This window comes from Rhyacophila brunnea, unplaced genomic scaffold (assembly GCF_057557595.1).
Source record: "Rhyacophila brunnea isolate RB1 unplaced genomic scaffold, BYU_Rbru_1.0 scaffold_3, whole genome shotgun sequence".
Taxonomy (NCBI): domain Eukaryota; kingdom Metazoa; phylum Arthropoda; class Insecta; order Trichoptera; family Rhyacophilidae; genus Rhyacophila; species Rhyacophila brunnea.
Genome location: NW_028232965.1, coordinates 56675835 through 56697251, shown reverse-complemented (window position 1 = coordinate 56697251; position 21417 = coordinate 56675835). Strand labels below are relative to the sequence as shown.

The following is a 21417-nucleotide window of genomic DNA, read 5'->3' as shown; positions in this document are numbered from 1 at the left end:
TTTAGACTACAGGATGTGAGAGCAAAAAATCGATCGAAATTAATGAATTCTTTGACGAGAAAAAATATTATATACGAGCATTCGTTCAAATATCCGGTTGCCTTCGGCTAATGTATTCATTTCGGAAAACAATAACACTTTTGACGGTTAATATAGAAACATTTGTTTGTAAAATTGAGTGGTAATTTTTCCTAAATACCTACAAATTTAAATTTACAAAATGATAATATAAATTATATTCAATTCTACACGTTGGTGTATTATTCGATAAGCATTTAAATTATAAAACCATTATCACGATTAAAAATCAATGACTTATTCATGATAAAGTATACAACTCACAGAGAGAAACGGTATGCTCCCAATAACTCACACTAGGAATATTCAATAATACGCACTACTTGGAAACCGTTTTAACAAAATATTAACGTTATTAAATATTGTTAGATATAAATACATGAGTTTCCACGCATCCAGACGTTACCAATATAATTTATTCAATTAAAAATATATTAGGTGTAATCAAACTATCGAATTGAACCCACTTGACAGTAATATTTAAATTTAAATTGTATATTATAATTTAATAAAGACGATGCATGAATTATGAGATTTTCTTTAAGTATGTTTTTATTGTGTATTCTTAGATACTTCTTTATTAATTTAAAATTGTCCTAGTAAATTGAACTGGAGTAATTTACGGTGATAGATTAAACGCAAGTATATATGTGATTTTTCAAATTATGTACTTACATTTTTAGTAGGTACCTATACTTTACAACTATGTTTTCCCGTTATATAACCATTAGATAGTAAAGGTCAGAGAGATAATATAAGTAAATTAACACACTTCATACATTTGAATAGTTATCATTTACATTTATAAACAGGAAAATAAATTGATTGAAATGTATGAAATCATTACACGATTTCTATTAAAAAAATGTATGTCGAAATACGATAATTGGCATTGGAAATAAAAAGCGTTTACACAGCACGTATTTTCATGTACATGTTTATTAAAGTGATATCTCAATCAAGTTGCGTCTGGCATGATTTAAGGAAAGATTAGTAGTCACGAAATATTGTATTGATTTTAGTATTTTTTTGTATATTATAGTTTCCTGGTCATTTAAAAAATAATGTTAAGGTTTCGAATTAATTAAAAAAAATCTCAGAAAATGTGTACAGTTTTTGTACAGCTGTTGTTACCAATCACATTTTATATATTATAATATATATATACTTCATGATTTACAAAAAATTACCCTGAGATCATACAGTTTTATTGTAAACAAATGTTAATTATTTGTTACTAAAAACAGTTGTGTTAAATTAAATTTGCTTTTTATTGATGTCAAAATAATTCTAAACTAATGTCACATTTAATCATTGAAATCTATTGTATCGAATCATATTGTCTTGTACCTATTAAATAAATTAAGTATGTAAATTTCGGGGTATTTCACCGAATGATACATAACTAATATATTTGGCAAACAAAATGCGTTTGATAATAGACAAGATTGAAGATATTGCCAGAGAATAAATGAAAAGTGGCATTTTTTTTTGGTGAGATATATCTTTGCCGAAGAAAGAGTGTGAAAGAGTTGTATATTTTGACATTGTCGTTAAGTTTATGAAAATGAAAAGCGTAGTGGTCACAGAAACAGAGCCCGATATGTTCGGGGAATCGTTGGGAGCGTGTGAAAAATTCCGCCGATCTCTTTCTACTATCCTGCAATTTCAAGCAGAATTTAATAATATTATGTACACCGAACAGTGTATTAAAACACCTACTCAGCTTCGGGTGCTATGAATAAAACACTGTGTGTATTTGCAATAATCACAGATCGGATATTACGTAGACACAAACAAATCAAACATCGCGAGGCACTATTTGGATTTAAAATACTAAATACAAATTACTTAATTTGATTATGAAAAATAAAATTAATTTATTGCTAATCATTTGTATCAACACTAAAATATAAACACGTGACAATAAATACTATTAACACTTAATAATAACGCCAATAAAATTTATGATGAGAAGAAAACTTTAAGTATCTTATATCAAATATAATATATAACAATTTGTTAAATATACTAATAAGATAATAAAATATGGCAGTTGAAATTTATCTCAATAAGCGATTAAGATTTTATTTTTATCAAAAAAACTATTAACGAAATTAAGTTAGAAGAACGTATTTACAAATTCATGACATCAGTTAAAGTTATACTTAGTACTGATTACTTTACGATGGCTCAGTTATATAGTAAGATAAGTCAAAAACTTCAAATTTTGAGTAATGTTAGCCATTATATTCGAATATCGCTCCTCTTCAGTTTCACAAAATTACAACTCCAAAAAATTACTAGTTCTCCTCGTAGGACCGATGTTTTTGTCACTTTTCTACAAGTCAGTATAGGTGAGTCAATACTTTGATCAGCCTTTACTCAAAACTACTAATTCCTAGTTATAGCACTATGGAACTGAGCCATCAAATAGTTAAATAACATTTATAATGTTTTTCCCCATTAGGATTAATTGAAGTTACATATTAACACAATGCTTACGGGCCCTTTTAATTAATTTTGTAATTAACGTGTTAATTTGCATTTGAAAAGTAATTAGCAAAAACACAATTTTGTGTGGCTCGTAAGCTATGGGTTTTAAGAGCGTACTTGAGTGAAACCGCAAATAATTTTCAACAGTAGGTGTGACGAAATTTCTCACTAGTCACCAATCGGAGACCGACGAGGTGTCCGCACGTCGATTTGTTTTGTTATAGCGTCGGATGAAAATATTCTTAAATCGTGTAAAGATGACTAAAAAACTTTACGTGTGTACTTAAAAAAGAAAACATGTCAATGAATATACTATTATTATTAGTTATATAACAATAAACATAATATTAAATGGACGCATGTTGGATTTTTATGACAAATTATATTTCGTTCGGCACGCGTCATTTGCACAATTCGCGTATCGCCTAGCCACGATCTTTTTAGACCATGCCTCAACTGAAGTATAGCCTTAACATATTACGTTTTTCGAAAAATTATTTTAATCTTAAGATTAAAATATATAATATATTATTGTCCTTTTTCGGATATTAATTATAAAATCAGAGCTTGAATTTGTAATCGCTACAAATGGTAGTAAGGTAAAAAAGATAAACATAATTTTGTCTTGAGTCACGGCTACGTAAATGATATTTTTTTACGGTGATTCACGCAAACCGTCCATTATAGTTATGTTGACACTACATAGAAATCATTGCCAGATTTTATAATCGTGAGCTTAGTTAAAAGCCAGATAGTAAACGTGTCTAAATAATATTTTTACGAGTACAAAACTAACTTATGCTATTAAATTTATAACACACAATAATTTCTGCAAATAGAGTATTGCAATTATACAGTTTTATTCAACAATACAATCAATACTTGCGATGAATTGCAATAATTAAAATGTGTCGTTTAAATCTTTGAATTATTTTTAGGATTAGGGAAAAGGTTTCCGAAAGAGAAATATACTGCAAGGCTTCTATATCATTGTATTCTAAACCGTGGTACATGAATTTATGTATAAAAGACGACACTATACCGGATATCGCTACACTAATAGCCAGGCTCTTTATACGTAATAGAGTACTGTGGTGAAGGAGGCCAGGACATGACTACCGTATGGCAAACACAGTGATCCTGATAATAGTTTTCATCGAACACGAAGGTGAGAAGACCATGACTCCCCTAGATCGTAGGGCGCCGTAGATAATGGCGGAGGAAAATTGAGGCCAATACTCAATTTGGGCGATAGCGACATTGAAATAAAATAAAAAGCGTAATATACCTTGTTTCTGCCTTTTTTTAAATATAAAGAAAATCAAGATGCAAAATAAATTCTTCGCGTTGATTTAGTATTCGATACCTATCGACTCAACTCAATCGAGGGAATTCAAGAAACAATAGACAGGTTGCATAACAACTCATCACGCATTGGTTTGAAAACCAACGCGAAGAAAACCAACGTTTTGTGTAATAGCACCTGCCCTGATCCAGATTTCCCTCTGATTAGCGACGAGCAAAACATCGAGAGCGTTGACAGCTTCAAATACCTGGGGGTACACATCACGGAAGATGGCATTTTGCAGTAACAAGGAATACCTAACTTTAAAAATGTATTAAACTTATTCTTCCATTATTGAACATACATAACTTGGAAACACCTCAAATATAATATACTTACCAGAAAAAAATATATTTGAAATAAATACAAAACTCGACGGAATTTGAACCCGTATAATCATTGCTGTCGCGTCAATCCGTGCATTAACTAATTATGCTACGAGCCTCCTATCTAATGACGACAATAATTTAAACTAGTATGTTATACATGAAATGCTTACCAAATTGCATTATTATTGACTATCGATTTTTGTGTATTAAATCAAGGAATATTAATTACCTTAATTACTAACCAACGCCAGGCTCTCGTCAAATATTTTAGTTATAACGTCTACTTGAACTTGCTAACAATTTTTAATAAACCATTTCTTATATTCAAATGAATAATTCACAAGATTTTGAGAATGTAACATCCCATATACTGAACATACATAACTTGAAAACACCTCAGATATAGGTATACCCACTAGAAAACATTATTTTTGGAAAAAAATACGAAACTCGACGGGAGTTGAACCCGTATAACCATTGGTGTCGCGCCAATTCATGCATTAACCAATTTATGCTACGAGCCTCCTGTTTGACAAAAAAAATCCCAAGTCAACCCTTAATAATTATTATTAGTTTGGGCGTGTTGGTAAAGTTTGGGAAACACTTTTTTTACATTAAGACAGGTACAATAATAAACACTTTGTAAAAAAAAAAGTTACTGACGCACGTCCAATATTAGTAAGACGGATTGTTACGATTTAGCGGTTTTAAAAATACCCCTCGAGTTGTGTTTACACAAACATTGATGTTATCTCACTTAACGGTTTAGTTATTCACCGTTTTAATATGAGGACATGTAATAATTATCTAATACTGGCCTATAATTGCAATCGAACGACACCGATCAGTTTTATTGGGCAGTTTTCCAAAGGGTTCAATCCAAATCAGATTAGAAATATAATTATGTGTTAATAAAATATTCGAGAGTACCTACATTAAATTTGCTCTATTCTTTTCGCCTGGCCCTCGGCATATTGGCAGATTTCCCATATTTAACATTGTTCATTTACAATTTATATGTTTCGTTCTATTTATGTGCTGATTTTATCTTTTCATGTTATTCGAAAGCGAACGCGGGAGGGGCAGGATTCTTTAAAAAAAACTTTTTCGAATACTCTGTGGCCAATGTATAGATTATGTAATTTTCATTATGCAACCGAAGATATTTTTCATTTTTAGCATACCATTTAAGGCAGGTTTATTAGCTGTCTGCATATCTAACTAAAAAAAACAAGTATCTAATATTAGTGATTTCACAATAATAAAAAAATGGTGTGAAAACAAATAATTACAAGATAAAAAGAACTTTTTATATACAACGTTTTTAAATTTTCTGTTGAATCATATAAACTTGACTTAACTAGCTTAAACGATCAAAATTTTTTTTATTTGATAGAAATAATACTGAAATGTCATTTTGACATTTCATATTGATTTCCATAGTAACGCACTTATATATTAATAATTTAGTTGCTAGGACCCCAGACCCCTAGCAACCAATAATAGTGGATTGGATTACGGATTTCGTCCGAAATAACTTTTCATACAAAACAGAATTAAGTGAAAATGAATTCAATTCTACTTAATGATGGCTAAAGGTATTAAAAAAATGCATTGGCATCGTGTTCTGATATATTCTAAAAGTTTCAAATGTCTAGCTAGTCGGAAAGTTAGTTAAAAATCGATTGCAAGATTTGTACTGGATAAACAACCACCGGACAAATGAGAATACGACCTAATAAAAACCTTGTAAAATATCTACTTATACTTAACACTCTTAGAAATCTACACACAAGTTAATTAATTATATACTGCACAATGTGTACTACTTTTTTAGATTATAAAAGAGGCACTTAAATAATATTCTCTAACGATTATTTATTTGTAGGGACTACATCACTAATTTTTTTATTATGTGGACCATGTTTGTGCTTGGAGTAAGCTGACATTGTTAAAACCACAACTTCTATACAGTATTAATACGATTCAATGTACATACTCGTATTTGTATTGGGGCTTTTAAAATAACTATACTACATTGGTCGAATGAATATTATTCTAAAAACTTCTGGGCTAGACGATAGATGTTGCATTGGTGACAAAATATAACTTCTTTACAAAATAAATACATATTATTATATATAGATAGCAGAGACGCAATCCTGGGACAATTCTATACTAAACAGAGCTTTGATCAACTGTCTGCCGTAGATTCCCAAAGTACGGATATCCAAATCTTTACTGTATAAATTTATGAACGATTTGGTTTGGTACGCTAATACTAAAACCAATAGTAGTATTTTTAATTAGGTAATTGAATGTGCTTAATGCATTTTATCCATACGATACCGAGTGAGAGTGTTATGTAGTGTTACTAGAGACATCTGGTGTCAGAATAGGAAATATGCGATTTAGAATCGTTAAAAACAAAAATTAATATTTTTTTTAAATTAAAAAATAGCCTTTAACAAAAAATGTGGATTAGTTTAAGGCTTTTATCGTGTTTTACATATTATTTTGTATTTATTTTTATCATTATAATGTAGTATAAGTAATGAGTTTTCTCGTACGTATAAAAGAGGGTTTTGAATTGATTAAGAAAATATTGATTTATTTTTAGAAAATGAAAATTTAAACCTTTTTTGTTTCTATCAAATCGAGATTTAGCATAGTCGCAATAAAGTATTTAATTAATCTAAATATTAGAAAAAAAACGTGGGATTCAAACACAAGCCTTTGCTTATCGGCGACTTCTCCGACCAATATTCCATCAATATAATTATGACGACTAATGATATCTCGCAAAGATTTGTGGCTTTTCGTGTATTTTATTCAATGACAATTCAAAAAAAAAATATATTCAGTGATGAATAAAAATAATATATAATTAAAGAATAAATCTTTCAAATTTAAACTTTGTAAGGCTGACAATGATTGCCATTTTGTAGAAAGCTCCACGATATAAATAATATTAAAGTAACTAGTGTATATTTTGATGAAATGTAATAAATTCCGCTTGCTCCATCGATGAGGGTTCAATAGACGCTCAATCGAATAAGGAAGAGGGAAATTGAAAGCTCTCCGAGGTTATTCGACTGGCGCCACGCCAGTTCCGCTGGACCGACTGGTTTCCTTAGATTCATACGATACGCTGATTGGTGGAAATAATGTATTCGCATTTATTTTCCGATGCCATCATTTTATCTTTCAGTGTGATGTAACAATAACAGCTAATGTTAACTAATCGTTAAATAAATACATATAAATGTTAACTAGATATATTATAAATGTATAAAATGTTACGTCCGCTAGTATACATAAATAACAACTAAATTTATATATTTTTAGATGTGAAAATACTCACCCCATCGCTTTCACATAAATTCAATTATAACAATTTCAAATATTGAACGAAATTCACCATATTAATGGTGTCTAGGCATATTACTAATAAAAGGACCACACTGATACTGTCAAGTTGTCACATGGATCCAGATGGTTATCGATATGAATGTTTTTTTATACCTCAAAAAGATGGAAGGATATAGCATTCTTTATCGAAAATACATAACTTGGAAAAGCCTCATAAACATACTTATTGATTTTTTTTTGTGTGATTCGAATGAATTATGTAGTATTTACTTTATTCAATATGAAAAACAAATACTATGCAATTTTATGTATTGCAAATTGTTCAATTCAAATTTGTTCAAATTGCGAAGCGAATAGTAAAATTTTCGATGGCAGTATATATTCCTTTTCACCCCGTGACAAAAATGAATCACCCATCACTGGTTTGTCGCCGATACTCATTTGCTCAGTTAACTCTTTACTAATGTACCAGTATAGTAGTATTATGTGATGGGGGTCTAATTGGTAGGACGACCGTCTCTGCGAGGGGGAGGGCCATAGAGGTATTAAATAAAAAGAGGGGCAAGGAATCAGCTTTCTCATACAACTGAATGAAGCAGGCCAACAATAGCCGATAATTTACGAGAAATGGCGACGCGATAAAAAAATTCAGGGCAATACGAAGAATTTACTTTGGTCATTATAACGTACCCATATAATATAATATTAACGTGGAAATTTTGCCGCAACTTGATTACCAGCCCGCCTCAGCATACTTTTTCACCATACCAGGCTGCTTCACCAAACTTTCACATAACCTGCCACCCCTTGGGGAGGGCCGTGGCTTCGATTCAACCGCGGCTGACAAAATGCATGTAGTTTTTTTTAATGCGTGTTTAATCTTGTGCAGGGACTCTGCTTAGAAAATGATAGTATATTAACATAATCTTACTAAAAATACAATATTAGGTGGGTTTACCACCCAAAAAAATAGTACAGCCGCAACTTGTACAAGAAATGAATAAATAAGCAAAATCAAGTAGTTTTAGCAGTACCTATTGTAGAAAATAATGATGTATTCTAAATTAGTCGTGTCCAATCAGCATGTAACCCTTGACAGTCAGTAATAAGGTTGACAAAATCGGCGATATAAAATGAAAACGAATATTTTTTTTTTCATCAAATCTGTCAAATATCCCACTTGTTCAATTCACTATTTTATATTTTATAATAAAAAAACATATGAAAAGAAATATGAAGTTTTGTGAACTATAGATTTTACAATATTTATATTTTATATGCTGCCTAAGAAAATTTATTGTTGGTCAATGTAGCCAAGGGAAACCACCAACACGTTGGATGTCTATTTCTTTTTAACAATATTTAATATTTCTCTTGTCGATACACTAAGATAATTACTTTATGTTTACTCAATTCATCATTCAAGTATTTCTCCTATACATAAATCCATAACAAATAGAGCATTTCGTGTTGCAATATGTTGCTCTAAGAAAATAAGCTGTCAAAGGTGTGATGAGAGTGTCGGCCGGTATTGCCAACCGTACTATAATTATAGTATTTGTACTATAATTTTAGTCCGCGTACTATGTACGATATAAAACAGGTATAGTACGCCCAAATACTATAATTTTAAATATCGGAAAAAATATGTAAAAAGTACTAAAATTTCGATAGTTCCATTCAATAAATCGGTGCAAAGTACTATAATTTCACAACATAAGAAGATTTTGAGAACTTGTAAAAAAAATGCTCGAAAAATTAAATTTCTTTGAATGAAAAATGACACCTTTTCAACAGATGGCAACGCAAGCGTACTATATTTTTCCCCCAAATACTATAATTTTGGAGGCTCTGTACTATAATTCCACTTTGAAAAGATGGCAACACTGATGTCGGCATAAATATGAACTGTAAAAATAACTTCAAATTTAGTAGGCGTATTGTATTTTGGACGAAAGCGTCCCTGAGCGTAGTTACGATTGACCCATTTTTCTGTGGCTCACAGAATCGGGCATTGTTGTCAACCGAAATAGAAAGAGGAAAGAACAAAACCACGAAGGGCGCCATTAAAAACGTGTACCGGGAAAAAACTGCCCACACTCGTGTCAAGGGTATTTGTAATGAGTTGGAAAATCAAAACGCTAACGATGCTAATGCGTTACGAAATTTGTTGAGAATACAACAAAACTATAATATATTTAACGTCTAGTAAGTATTATGTAGTCTATCAATAATTGCATATTAATGATAATAATTATCCGTAGAAGTAATTTATTATTTTCTCTCCTAAGCAAAAACACATGGCTATTTACTTTAGATTACGCACACTGAAAAATAAGATAAGTATATTATTTTACCAAACGCAGGATTCGGGCCCGGAGAAAGATGCTTTACCAACTAGTAGGTTCTGTTAATCGTACCAATTGTATACCTAATAAAAACAACAGCGAATATAATATAATATTATGTAGATTCATTTTCCTTTGAAAAATTGTTATGTGAAAACATTTCATAAAAAGTACCTTTACCAAGTTGTTTTGTCAGGACTTAAATTAGAGATTAAATAAAAAGTACCATATTATTTTTTCTGCCTTTTAATAGGTTGTGAAAATATCATTTTTAAAAATTAATTTACATAAAAGCAATAATCATCGATTATTATCAAAGATATTTATTAATTGTTGTTTTAACAAAATAGGTCGTCAAAATTCGAGTGGTTTTTTGTCTCCTGTTAAGTTTTTCAAACGCAGCCTTCGCAGTCTTCAAAATCAGCAATATGCTGATTTTGAAGACGCAATGATGAAATGCATCTTGATCCAGTTTTTATTATGTATTATTGTTTATTTGACGAATTCTACGTTTATGCTTATTTGCGTAATATTTTTTTAATAATTATAAATGCGATTTATCAGTTTTGAGTTAACCTAGTTGAAAGATTAAATCCAAATATACGCGATGTTGATATGTACGGCAGAGTAAAGTTCCGGATAGCTAAGTTTTAAGCCGATGATTGAGAAACATAGGTTTAGTGTAACAATAAATAAAGCTATTTTAAACATTGAGATGCTGACGATTATAGTAGTACAAGTGGCATATAAATAAAAATGAGTTAAGAGCAGTTACATACTGGCCTGCTAAGTAAAAAGACAGTATTTTTGGTTTTAGTGAAATTGTTGTAGGCCAAGTGCCAAGTGGACCGAAACCAACGCTGAACATATTAATTGGGACAATACAAATGGTATGTTTTTCTTACAAATTAAAATCGGGATGGTGACTAGATACTTCCAACATATGTTCGTTTATTTTGAGTAAATACATAGAATATAAATCTAACCAAAACTAATATTTATTCTGGCTCTATACCAGTGGTTCTCATGTGCGGCCACCAGATGATTTTTCTGCGGCCACCAACATCATTTTCAGTATTTAATTTAATTAACTAGGCTAACGTTAACTATGCGTTATTGGAAATGAGTCATGATCAAGTAGGTACTTAAAATCCATTTTAATAATACCACGGTTGAAAATTTTGGTCTAGTTATACGTTGACCAATAATCAAGCCAATTCAAAGAATTGACAATAATTGCTTTATTAATATTGTCGATTTTTCCTACTATTGTATACTGTGAAAGATCATTCAGTGTAATGCACTTCATAAAAAATAAATATCCAAGCCAGTTAGTTGACAGATGTAAAGTTAGAAGCAGACATGCGGTTCGCATTGGAAAAAATAAATATTGAGGAATTTCTATTTGCATTATTTTTAAATAAATAGATATGTACTAACATGTTGAAAGGTATTTTATTAAATGCACTTGTCTATAAATAAATTGATCTTTTTTTTAGTAAATAAAATTTAACTTTATTTTTGTTCAATCACAACAAAAGTGAAATTTGGTGCGGCCACCAGACGTTTCCATAGAACTGTCAATGTCTATTGTGCGGCCACAGTTAAATTTCATGTGAGAACCACTGCTTATAGTATAATATAGAACTTGGCTGACTTCGATGAGAAATGATAATCGTCAATTTGCGCAACCCATACGATCAAGCTCTGGATACGAATAAACATTGAAAAATAACAACAACATGGGAATTCACCATACGAGGGATTCGAAGCTGACACTTGACATAAAATATATTATTGTTATTAAAGTCACATGTTGGTAAAAGCTATAAAACTAGGATAATTAAATAAACTATCGCGGACGTGTCAAATATTTTATTGCAAATACCTATATTAAAAGTTTTGGTACTGTTCGGTTATCAGGAATACAGCGAAAACACATTTTGAAAATAGCCGATAAACTGGATTATTTGTTAGGTTAACCTAACCTAACCTAATCCAACCTAACCTAACCTAAACTAACCGAAACTAACAAATAATCCAGTATATCGGGTATTTTCAAAATTTGTTTTCCGCTGTATTCCTGATAACCGAACAGTACCAAAGTTTTTAAGCGCCTTTTGGTTTTTTCTGTACATTAAAAAAAATACTGAGGTATTGCAGGAAAAATAACAATGGATACATCCAGAAGTTGAAAATCGTAATATCGAAAATAAATATAATATTATTTTATCGTGGTATTTTTTCATGAAAATATATCAAGGAACGTTGTTTTCTTCATTAATTTTTAATTTTTTTAAATCATAAATAACTCACATACCTACTGTTTTTTTTTTGGTATTTGGGTTGTTACCGTATTTCTTTCCTTCTATTTCCTACTTCGACGTTTCGAGCACGCTGCAATGACAATTTTAAATAAATAACGTGGTAAAGAATGCGAAACGTCGACTAAGGAAAAGTGAAAACACAAGATGAGAGCCGAAAGATAAATAAAGATAGCAAATATCCGCGAAAGTTTTAAGTTAAGTATGGATTGAATTATGGACTAATTACATAATTCTTTATTTTGCTGTAATGTCCAGTCCGTAACTATGTTGATTTTTTCAACAATCATAGCGATTAGATCAAATATAATACAATATTATGTAATCCAAAATACATTGCATTTTATTTTAATTACTATAATATGCATTGAGATAATGAACTAATCATAGTGTATAACAGTGGCGAAGGGTGGAGGTAGGCTGTTTAGATTCGACATAAATAGGGGATACTAAAATTTCTCAGTCATACGTATTTGTTTTCATTTAAATAAGACTACAATATGCAGACTATTGATTAATTTTTAAAATTCAATTAAACCCTGCGTAAACCAAGCCATAATAAATAACTGTCAAAAACGAGTCATATACCTAGGTATCTATAAAATATCTAAAATTATGCCATTAAATCTTACATAATTTTGGATATTTTATAGATAGAAGAGTATTTTTTATCTATTATGGTCTGGATTATCCACAGTTTAATGGATTTATTATTAAATAATATGTATTCTTAATTCAACGAGAACAAACAAGTATGACTGAAAAAGTGTGCATTATTTTTATCAGATCGGCAATAGCATACCAGTGGGTCTATTCTATGCTTATCGACCGCTAAAGTGATAAAGTGAAAAATATTATCAAACTTAGGGTAGGTTTGTATCAAAATATTAGCACTTATTGTAACAATTACACGAAGCCGGTTTTTATTGTTGCAATAAGTGCTATATTTTAACAGCACCTATCTTGCTGCTGTTAAAATATCGCACTTATTGCAACAATAAAAACCGGCTTCGTGTAATTGTTACAATAAGTGCTAATATTTTGATACAAACCTACCCTAAGTTTGATACTATTTATCAATTTAGTGTTCGATAAGTATAGAATAGACCCACAGAACTATTTATGGTTTAACTTAGGCAGGGTTCAATTGATTTAAAAAAAAATAATAAACACTCTTTGCACATTGTAGTCTTAGTTCAACGAAAACAAATACGTATGACAGACAAAATTTAGTGCGCACTACTTATGTCGGATCTTAACAGCCTACCTTCACCCTTTGCCACTGGTGTATAATAGGTATATTATCTAAAAATTTGAATATTATTAACCGAATAAGTAGTCTAACTATTAAAATTTATTTAATACTATACTTCTACGACAAATATTATATAGTACCTAAGTGTGATATTACAGTTTATGTTGTATTGTATATACGGTATTTGTACTGCTTGAAATTATGTATGAAACAAATATTTGACCATAATATATTGTATTAAGTATATCATTCTACAATAACTAGGTATGTGTATCGAATGTGACGTTAGTAGTTCATGTATTTAAAATACGTCATCGTGATTTGTAACTTCAAAGAACTAATACTGACTTACTGTGGGCATGTTATAATTTATAATAATATTTGTATGGCAAATAAAAATAATTAAAACCATGCTAGTAATAGTGTAAATGTCATTCTTTTCGATAAATTTCGGCATGGTTGGACTAATATTCTAAACAAAATAATATCTAAGTTCAACTCCGCATTCAAAGCGCAAACAGGGGTTAGAAAGCATAAATAAAACAACAAAATGGTTTTGCTGTCTCAAAACAAAATTTCATTTATTAATGTATAGTCGAGTAGCTTGAGTTGGCACAGTTTTGCAGGCCTTGGAATATTTAGACTCATAAATTGTTCAAACGTCTATCGACAATTGAGTAATGGATGCAAATAATAATCAAACACGATAGTTTACGCCAAGATATCGTGGGTCATTTCCACAGCGAAGCCCCTAATGGTAGCTCAAAACAAATTTACAGATTTACCGCAGTATTTCCAAAATCATCAACGTATTTAACTTCTTTAGGTTCTCCATCTTCTATCGACATATTTTCATTGTTTACAATAGACTTCAAATCTTCTGATTGGAGTTCGGAGATTTCATCAAATGAGCCGTGTTTGGGGATATCTTTAAGATGCGGTCTCTCAGCTGAAGTTGATTCTCTTTCACCTTGGTCATGCGAGTATTCACTCTCCGTGCTCAAGTTCTGGGACGGACTTTTAGATTTTCTCTCACGTGATCTGTGTCTTGTTCTCCCAGTGCAAGAGTCTATAGACAAGTTAGGCGCGCTACTGTGGTCAGGGCGCACTTTGAAATCTTCAAATTCTGATTCTTCGAGTGAAGTAAAAATCTTCAGCTCTTCTTCTCTGGAGGCTCTAGACTCACGCGAAGAGTTGGACGACGAGGAGTGTCGCTTTTTAAAACTGCGCCTTCGCCCTGTTCCGTCGTCCCTTTGCAGGGGTCGAAATTTGACGCCATCGAGGGACCTTAAAATGAAATTTAACACTTGTAAAATAGGTCCTCAATATTACTCAGTAATTTAATTACTTCAGTTTAATTTTTCTCCCGAAATCTTAGTCGACAAGCGACCTTAATAATTTTATAGCACACTATTAATTTAGCACTTTATCACGATTGATTTTTATAAAGTGACTTGAGACTAGAATTGATTTAAATACAAAAATACTATTGCACAAAAATAAATAGTTTTTTGGTTATTAGATCGCTATATCATCGATAGGGTTCGATCAGGTACAAATTGTGCGGGACGGGAGAGAGAAAGTCGGCTTCTAGAATAAAGACGAAAGTTTTCTCTCACCTGAGAAAATCTTCAGAGTAGGGTGACTGTTCGTCTTGCTGATAAGACTGTCGTTCGTAGGAGTCGAAGTGGATTTCGGGCAACCCGGAATCGTCGGACGGGGTCAGCGGTCTGTAGTGCCATTTAATTTTTTCTTTCTGTTCGGTATCTGGCGATTTTTTTTCAGACGAATCGTTCACCTCGGTAGACCAAAAGTCGTCAGCCGTCGATTCGTTTAAATTTTCCCGAGAAGAGTTCGGCGTCGATCTATTTCTATCCAAGTTGAACGATTGTCCTTGAGGTATCTGCGTTTTGACGTACGAAGTCTTGTCAGGTGACCGGCTCGGCGTCGATCGTTTGTCGTTCTCTAGCGACTCTTGCCCGAAGCTTGAAATCTTCGTCGAAAACAATATGGACGTCGAATCTTGATTCCCGCCAAAATATTTAATCGTCGCTTTAATCGGACCTTCTTTACCGCCACCTTTGATTTCAAGATACCCTTGGCCGCCCATCATCCAGTCATCAGAGTTCCGTGTAGATCGAGAAATCGATTTGCTGACCAAATCATCGTACTGTCTGGCAATGTATTCAAAGTCGGGTTTTTTCTCTGGAAGGATTCCATATGTGATTTTTTGATAACACGCGACGGCTTCCAGAACTCCAATACACGATCCAACGAGCACAGAAAGGAGTAAACCCATGTTTTAATCGAATGTCAATATTTAGGTCAAACTTTATTGATTATAAAATAATACTTTCACTTTATTTACATTGGATATTTACCACTCTAGGTCGTGATAACAACATAACCTATAATTTGCGAATTGTTTTCTTTTTTTTTTGAGATCGTTGAACTATCCGTAATCCGTTTCGTTTAACGTGCGCGTCGCGGGGGTAGTAATTTAAATCAGATACTGTCTTTACATGGTGCAAATGCGACCGTCTCCCGTCGACTATTATGACAATGGACCGATGTTCGGCGGTGACATCTTTGAACTGGTCGAAATAAGACCGATAACGTCTGCCAAAAAAACATACCGATCCTAGAATTAACTCAAAGCCACAGCTGACGGCTTAAATGTATTGCTCCGATCGAGAACACCTAGTACTAAAGTTAGATTGTCATCTAGCGAAATAGTATTGCGGGCCTACAGTAGATAAGAGACGTATGCTTGATAATTATTTCGGCGATCGGTTACGTTTGCCAGTGGGACTGGCTCCGCTGCCAAACGTCATATAATATTGAGGTACAGACTAAGCTTGCAATCGATAATAAAATTACATGACGTGACTTTTTATGAAGACCAAACATTATACATTTAAATAAGTTAATTTGAGACACTTCTTCGAAAAATATACGATGTTTGTGATTCGCTGTAGTCGTATCGTGGATGAACATTATTTTAGTTTGTTTTGACATAAATGTACGATTTATAAATGAAAACAATAATAGTCGAATTAAGATTAAAAAATACAGACAATAAGTTATTGTAAAACAAAATTTATATTGTATATATTGTTAAAGGTTTTTCATAAAAATATTCATAAAAATAAATTAAGTATCATTATTTAATATAATGAGATGTTTTTAAATGAAATTATTCGCTTAGTTAGTGCCACATACATATGTATATTTATCAGCCATACTTGTCAATTGTATTATACGTTAGTTTTTCAATATATATATGGTTATATTTCGTTTTTAATTTAGAAAAATATCTATTTTCGACTTGCTGTAATAAAGATTCGGCATATGATACGAGTATCTGTTAAAATATGTTTTTAACTGGGTGGTGATGTGGTCTTCTGCATTGGTGTTTAATGGGGAGAGGAGGGGGGGGGGGTGAGTAAAGTATTATATTATTTTTAATCTTGTTATAACATTTTGTACACATTACATATTTTTAAAAACGATTATACGACACGTGTGTGTACGATTTCCAATTCCGGGATCCCGGTATTGAAAATGATGGAAACCCGGGATTCCGTGATTGGCTTGCATTCTATGTTTATCTGGAAAAGTATATTGTAATGGAAATGGTCAGTTATCTTAATAAATTAGTATAATATATGAAAATTGTGATTCACCTCCTGAATCATCGTATAATGGAAAATTACATATTATAACTTGGACAACTGGATCATGGACGGATCGATAGTTTAGAGCACTCGCCTGGAAAGTGAAAGACATGTGTTCAAGTCCCACTCGATTCAACTTTTTTTTTACAAGATTTTTTTCTAATATGCATGTTTCTGAGGTTTTTCAAAATAATTTTATTTCTATGATTAAAAATTAATATGGATTTTTTCATTAGTAAATAATATTCACCCACGGTGGCCGCACGGCTTAAGCGTTGGACTATAACGCCATGGGTCCCAGGTTCGAATCCTGGGTCTGGTAAGTACACATATTGTTTTTCAATTTGTGTGTGAGTCAGGGCATGGACCTAATAGGTTGAGCAAGTGGCTGACATCCATTTCTCGTAAAAACAAAAATCTGTTAATACAAACCTCTACCTTGTGGAGGCACATTTGACCCTATTAGGATCGGACATGGCCGAAAAAAAATGATAATATTCATAATAAATTTCCGATTTCCGATCCAAAAACTTTTTAAAAAGTTATATCGGATCGGTATTTGGCATACTAATCATGAATTCTCGAGGTTACAAACCCTATACTAGTATTGTAAATTATAAGAGGAAGAGACATAAAGAAGTATACACTGTGTTGCCATTAAATTAACATTGAATCTATTAAAAAGAAAAATATATCTGATGAATGTATGTTTACAGAATACTTTGGAATTCGAGTCTACTCAGGTACATAATTCATTTGGATGGGCAGGTAAACTGAATATGCAAATAGTGAGTATGGTTTGAGTGAAGTTTTGAGTAATGGCGGCCGCAGCCGTTTGATGTCATGTTGTTAGTAAGTTGTGTGACCGTCTGTCCGCGGATTTGGGACGAGGTCGCTCGTTTGGCAAACGGACGATCGACCCGATAATCTTGCCATACACGGTAAGATTTCGCACAACAACCACGATTATTAAAAGAAAGACATTAATTGAAACGAAGATGATCCAATTGAAAACATTTGAAATTGTGTCATCGTGATAAGTAGAGTTTTCTGATTGATCTGATTGATCTCGAAAACAAGTCGGTGCCTACCCGGCTAGTATTATAGTCTAAAACAGTCATGGCGAACCTATGGCACGCGAGATGATTTTACATGGCACGCGAATGTTTTATTTGAAGCGAAAAAAATACCTATGACAATACTGCCCTCATAAGGAAAAATGCAGCTTTTCGACAAAAATCACAAATTGAGTTAGGTACAGATAATACTCTACGTGAAATTCTGAACCATTTGACATAAAGTCGAAAGCGGTATAAAATTTATTGCAGTATAATAATCGATATATTGTTTATCAGTTTTTTTCACAAAAACGGTAGTAATTTTCTAAACAAAAAGACATTATAACGAGTTTCATAATCAAAAACAAAGCATCGATTGAAAATATACTGGTTTTTGCTTATACCATAAATATCAAATGATTCATACACATTATTTAAAAATTTATTAAGATAAGTTGAAAAAATGTTAATGTCTCACTATCTCAAAATGTGCTTTGGCAAATAGCTGCCTTTTTGCATATGGAGAATAATAAATGACACATCGCATAGTATAAAAAATAGCAGGCAAATACTCTTCATAAAAATATATAATATCATAGGTCTGTATTTAAGCTTTATGCATCATATATAATATTATAGCACTAACCTCATCAGGCGGCGGGAGAAGCCGTGTCACGAACCTCTAATTTTGATCGATTTACAATGCTTGAGACTAGGGATTCCAATCCCGGGATCCCGAATCCCGGGATCCCGGGATCCCGAGCTATTTTCGATACCTATGAATCCCGGGATTGATAAACATAATCCCGGGATTTCGGGATTGATTTTTTTTATCTATTTTTATGGAAAATAAAATAAAAGCAAAAATATAACAAAAAAAAATTTAAATAAAAAATAGTTACATTAGAAATAAACTGAGTTTGAATGAAGTTTGATTTATACCCATGTGTAGGTTGCCGATTCATTTTATTTTTTCACATAAATTATTAAAAATTGAAAGATTGGAAAAAAACAATGCTTCGCACTATTAACAAAGTTATTTCACCATGATATCATACGTTTTACGGCAGTTTCAGATTTGGCTGACTAATTAGATTTATGAAGCTGAAAGTACGCCATGACCATTTGCTATACTATTTTAAATCTTGCTAATCCATTCATTAAGTCTTTACTATCAGAAACAGCAATCTCCTATTAAATTCACATTATTATTTATATTACAATATTATTTACTCCGTTAAACTTGTGTATTTCCAAGATTGAACGAATACAATATTAACAATTTTGACCGATTTTATCAATGTTATTTATAAATATTAAAATTTTATATAAACATTGGAAAAAACGCCAATCCCGGGATCAGTCCCGGGATCCCGGGATTGTCAAATTGTAATCCCGAAATCCCGGGATCAGAATTTTGGCTCGGGATTGGATTCCCTACTTGAGACCACTGTAGCGAGCGAATGCCTCATCTGATCGGGCCAATTCTAGTGTCAATTTGTGCGTAAAGAACCAAACAAGTAATACAGTAACAAACAATTTCATTTCTACTCACAAAAATGGCTGTACCAAATAAAAAACAAAAACTCGGTGGAGCACAGTCTCAAAATTGGTGGACCGAAATGTATGGCGTAATTGAAAGTGATAAACCTACATGTGTACTATATTCTGTGAGTGATTTCTAGAACATCATCACATTTTAATAGAATTCTTAAAAACTACTTATTTTTCCACCGTGAAAAAATTAATCGGCACGTCAGACAGTCTAAAGATAATGTTTGGGAAATTTTGGCACGCTTACGTAAAAAGGTTCGCTAACCCTGGCATAATACAATGTACCTACTGTATAATATCTTGTTTAGTAACTTTTTAGGAGAGACAAAGTAAAAACATTTTAGAAATTAGATATTTTCACCGTCTAAAATATTAATATGACGTCTTCGTAGCAATTTGAGTTTTTAAAAAGTGTTCTTCGTGTTTATAATAATTATCCATTTGTAAAATTTCTTCCAAGCTTTTGAACTTGTCTTGTATCATGCAGAATTGTACATTAGGCAGGTTCATCATGCCGTTGCACTTAATGACTTCCTTGTCTCTACTAGAAAATACCTGCAACGTATTCTGCTAATTGCTTTTCTTACCTATCCGCACTGGGGTACTTTCTTTTGCTGTGGCAGGACATTCTCGTCCCACCATAAGACTAAACATAACATTGTTATCGATATAATCTAAATAGCATGCCACCTCGTAACAGATACATGTTTGTCTGATTCCTTTGAATCCAATTTTGAATTTTCATTGATATCAAGGCTAATACCTCAGCTGATGCATTGTCTAAAGAGATCGTAACTATGCGACGCGCGGATTGTGCTAATGACGCGTGCCGAACGGAACATAATTTGTCATAAATCAACATGCGTCCATTTAGTCTTATGTTTATTATTATATTAGTAATAATAATAATATATTCAGTGACATGTTTACTTTTTCGAGTACAGGAATACCGTTTTTTAGTCATCTTTACACGATATAAGAATATATTCTTACGACGCCATCACAAAAAAAAATCGAGGTGCTCTCACCTCGAATGCCGCTCGGCGATAGGCGACGAATGCAAATTTTCGTGTCACCTATTGTTGAAAATTATTTGCCGTTTCACTTATGTATGCTCTTAATGAATAAATGGTTCGAAAATTTACGCAAACCATGTGTTTTTCATTTAATTCGTTGATTGCTTGACTCTCGTTAAATCAACCCTTTCCGGTTACAAAGTTACAGCATCAGACGACCCCACATAATAATGTTTCGTGCAATATAAATATTTCATACACATTACATTAACAAATGTTTAAAAAAATAAATGCATAATAACCTTAGGTATTTATGAAAAAATATGAATCACAAATTTATATCTATTCTGGCAGGTTGATAAAAATGAGGGACCCTCCCTACGCGGCAATTTACTCGTTTTATTTTCCACGACTTAAAAATATAAACCTACTATGAGGAATGGTTTAAATAGGTAAATCGTACCTTATACTTATATAATGCGAGTAAAATTATTAACAATAACTAATATAATTATGCCAAATCTTCGTAAGGTATTTGTTCTCTTTGACATCCAAACATATTTTT

At 32.0% G+C, this 21417-nt stretch overlaps 2 protein-coding genes across 2 annotated transcripts in view; both read right to left on the bottom strand.

Moving 5' to 3' along the window:
* The window catches only part of LOC147068592 (four and a half LIM domains protein 2-like), a 240118-nt gene that overhangs the window by 69430 nt on the left and 149271 nt on the right, over positions 1–21417 (bottom strand). The gene's annotated exons all lie outside the window — the stretch shown is intronic.
* On the bottom strand, positions 14099–16143 carry LOC147068593 (uncharacterized). The gene is made up of 2 exons (XM_085952074.1): positions 15167–16143; positions 14099–14834 (listed from the first exon to the last, which is right to left on the bottom strand). The coding sequence occupies exons 1-2, from the start codon at positions 15844–15846 to the stop codon at positions 14321–14323; spliced, it is 1194 nt and encodes a 397-aa protein (XP_085808200.1). The 5' UTR covers positions 15847–16143; the 3' UTR covers positions 14099–14320.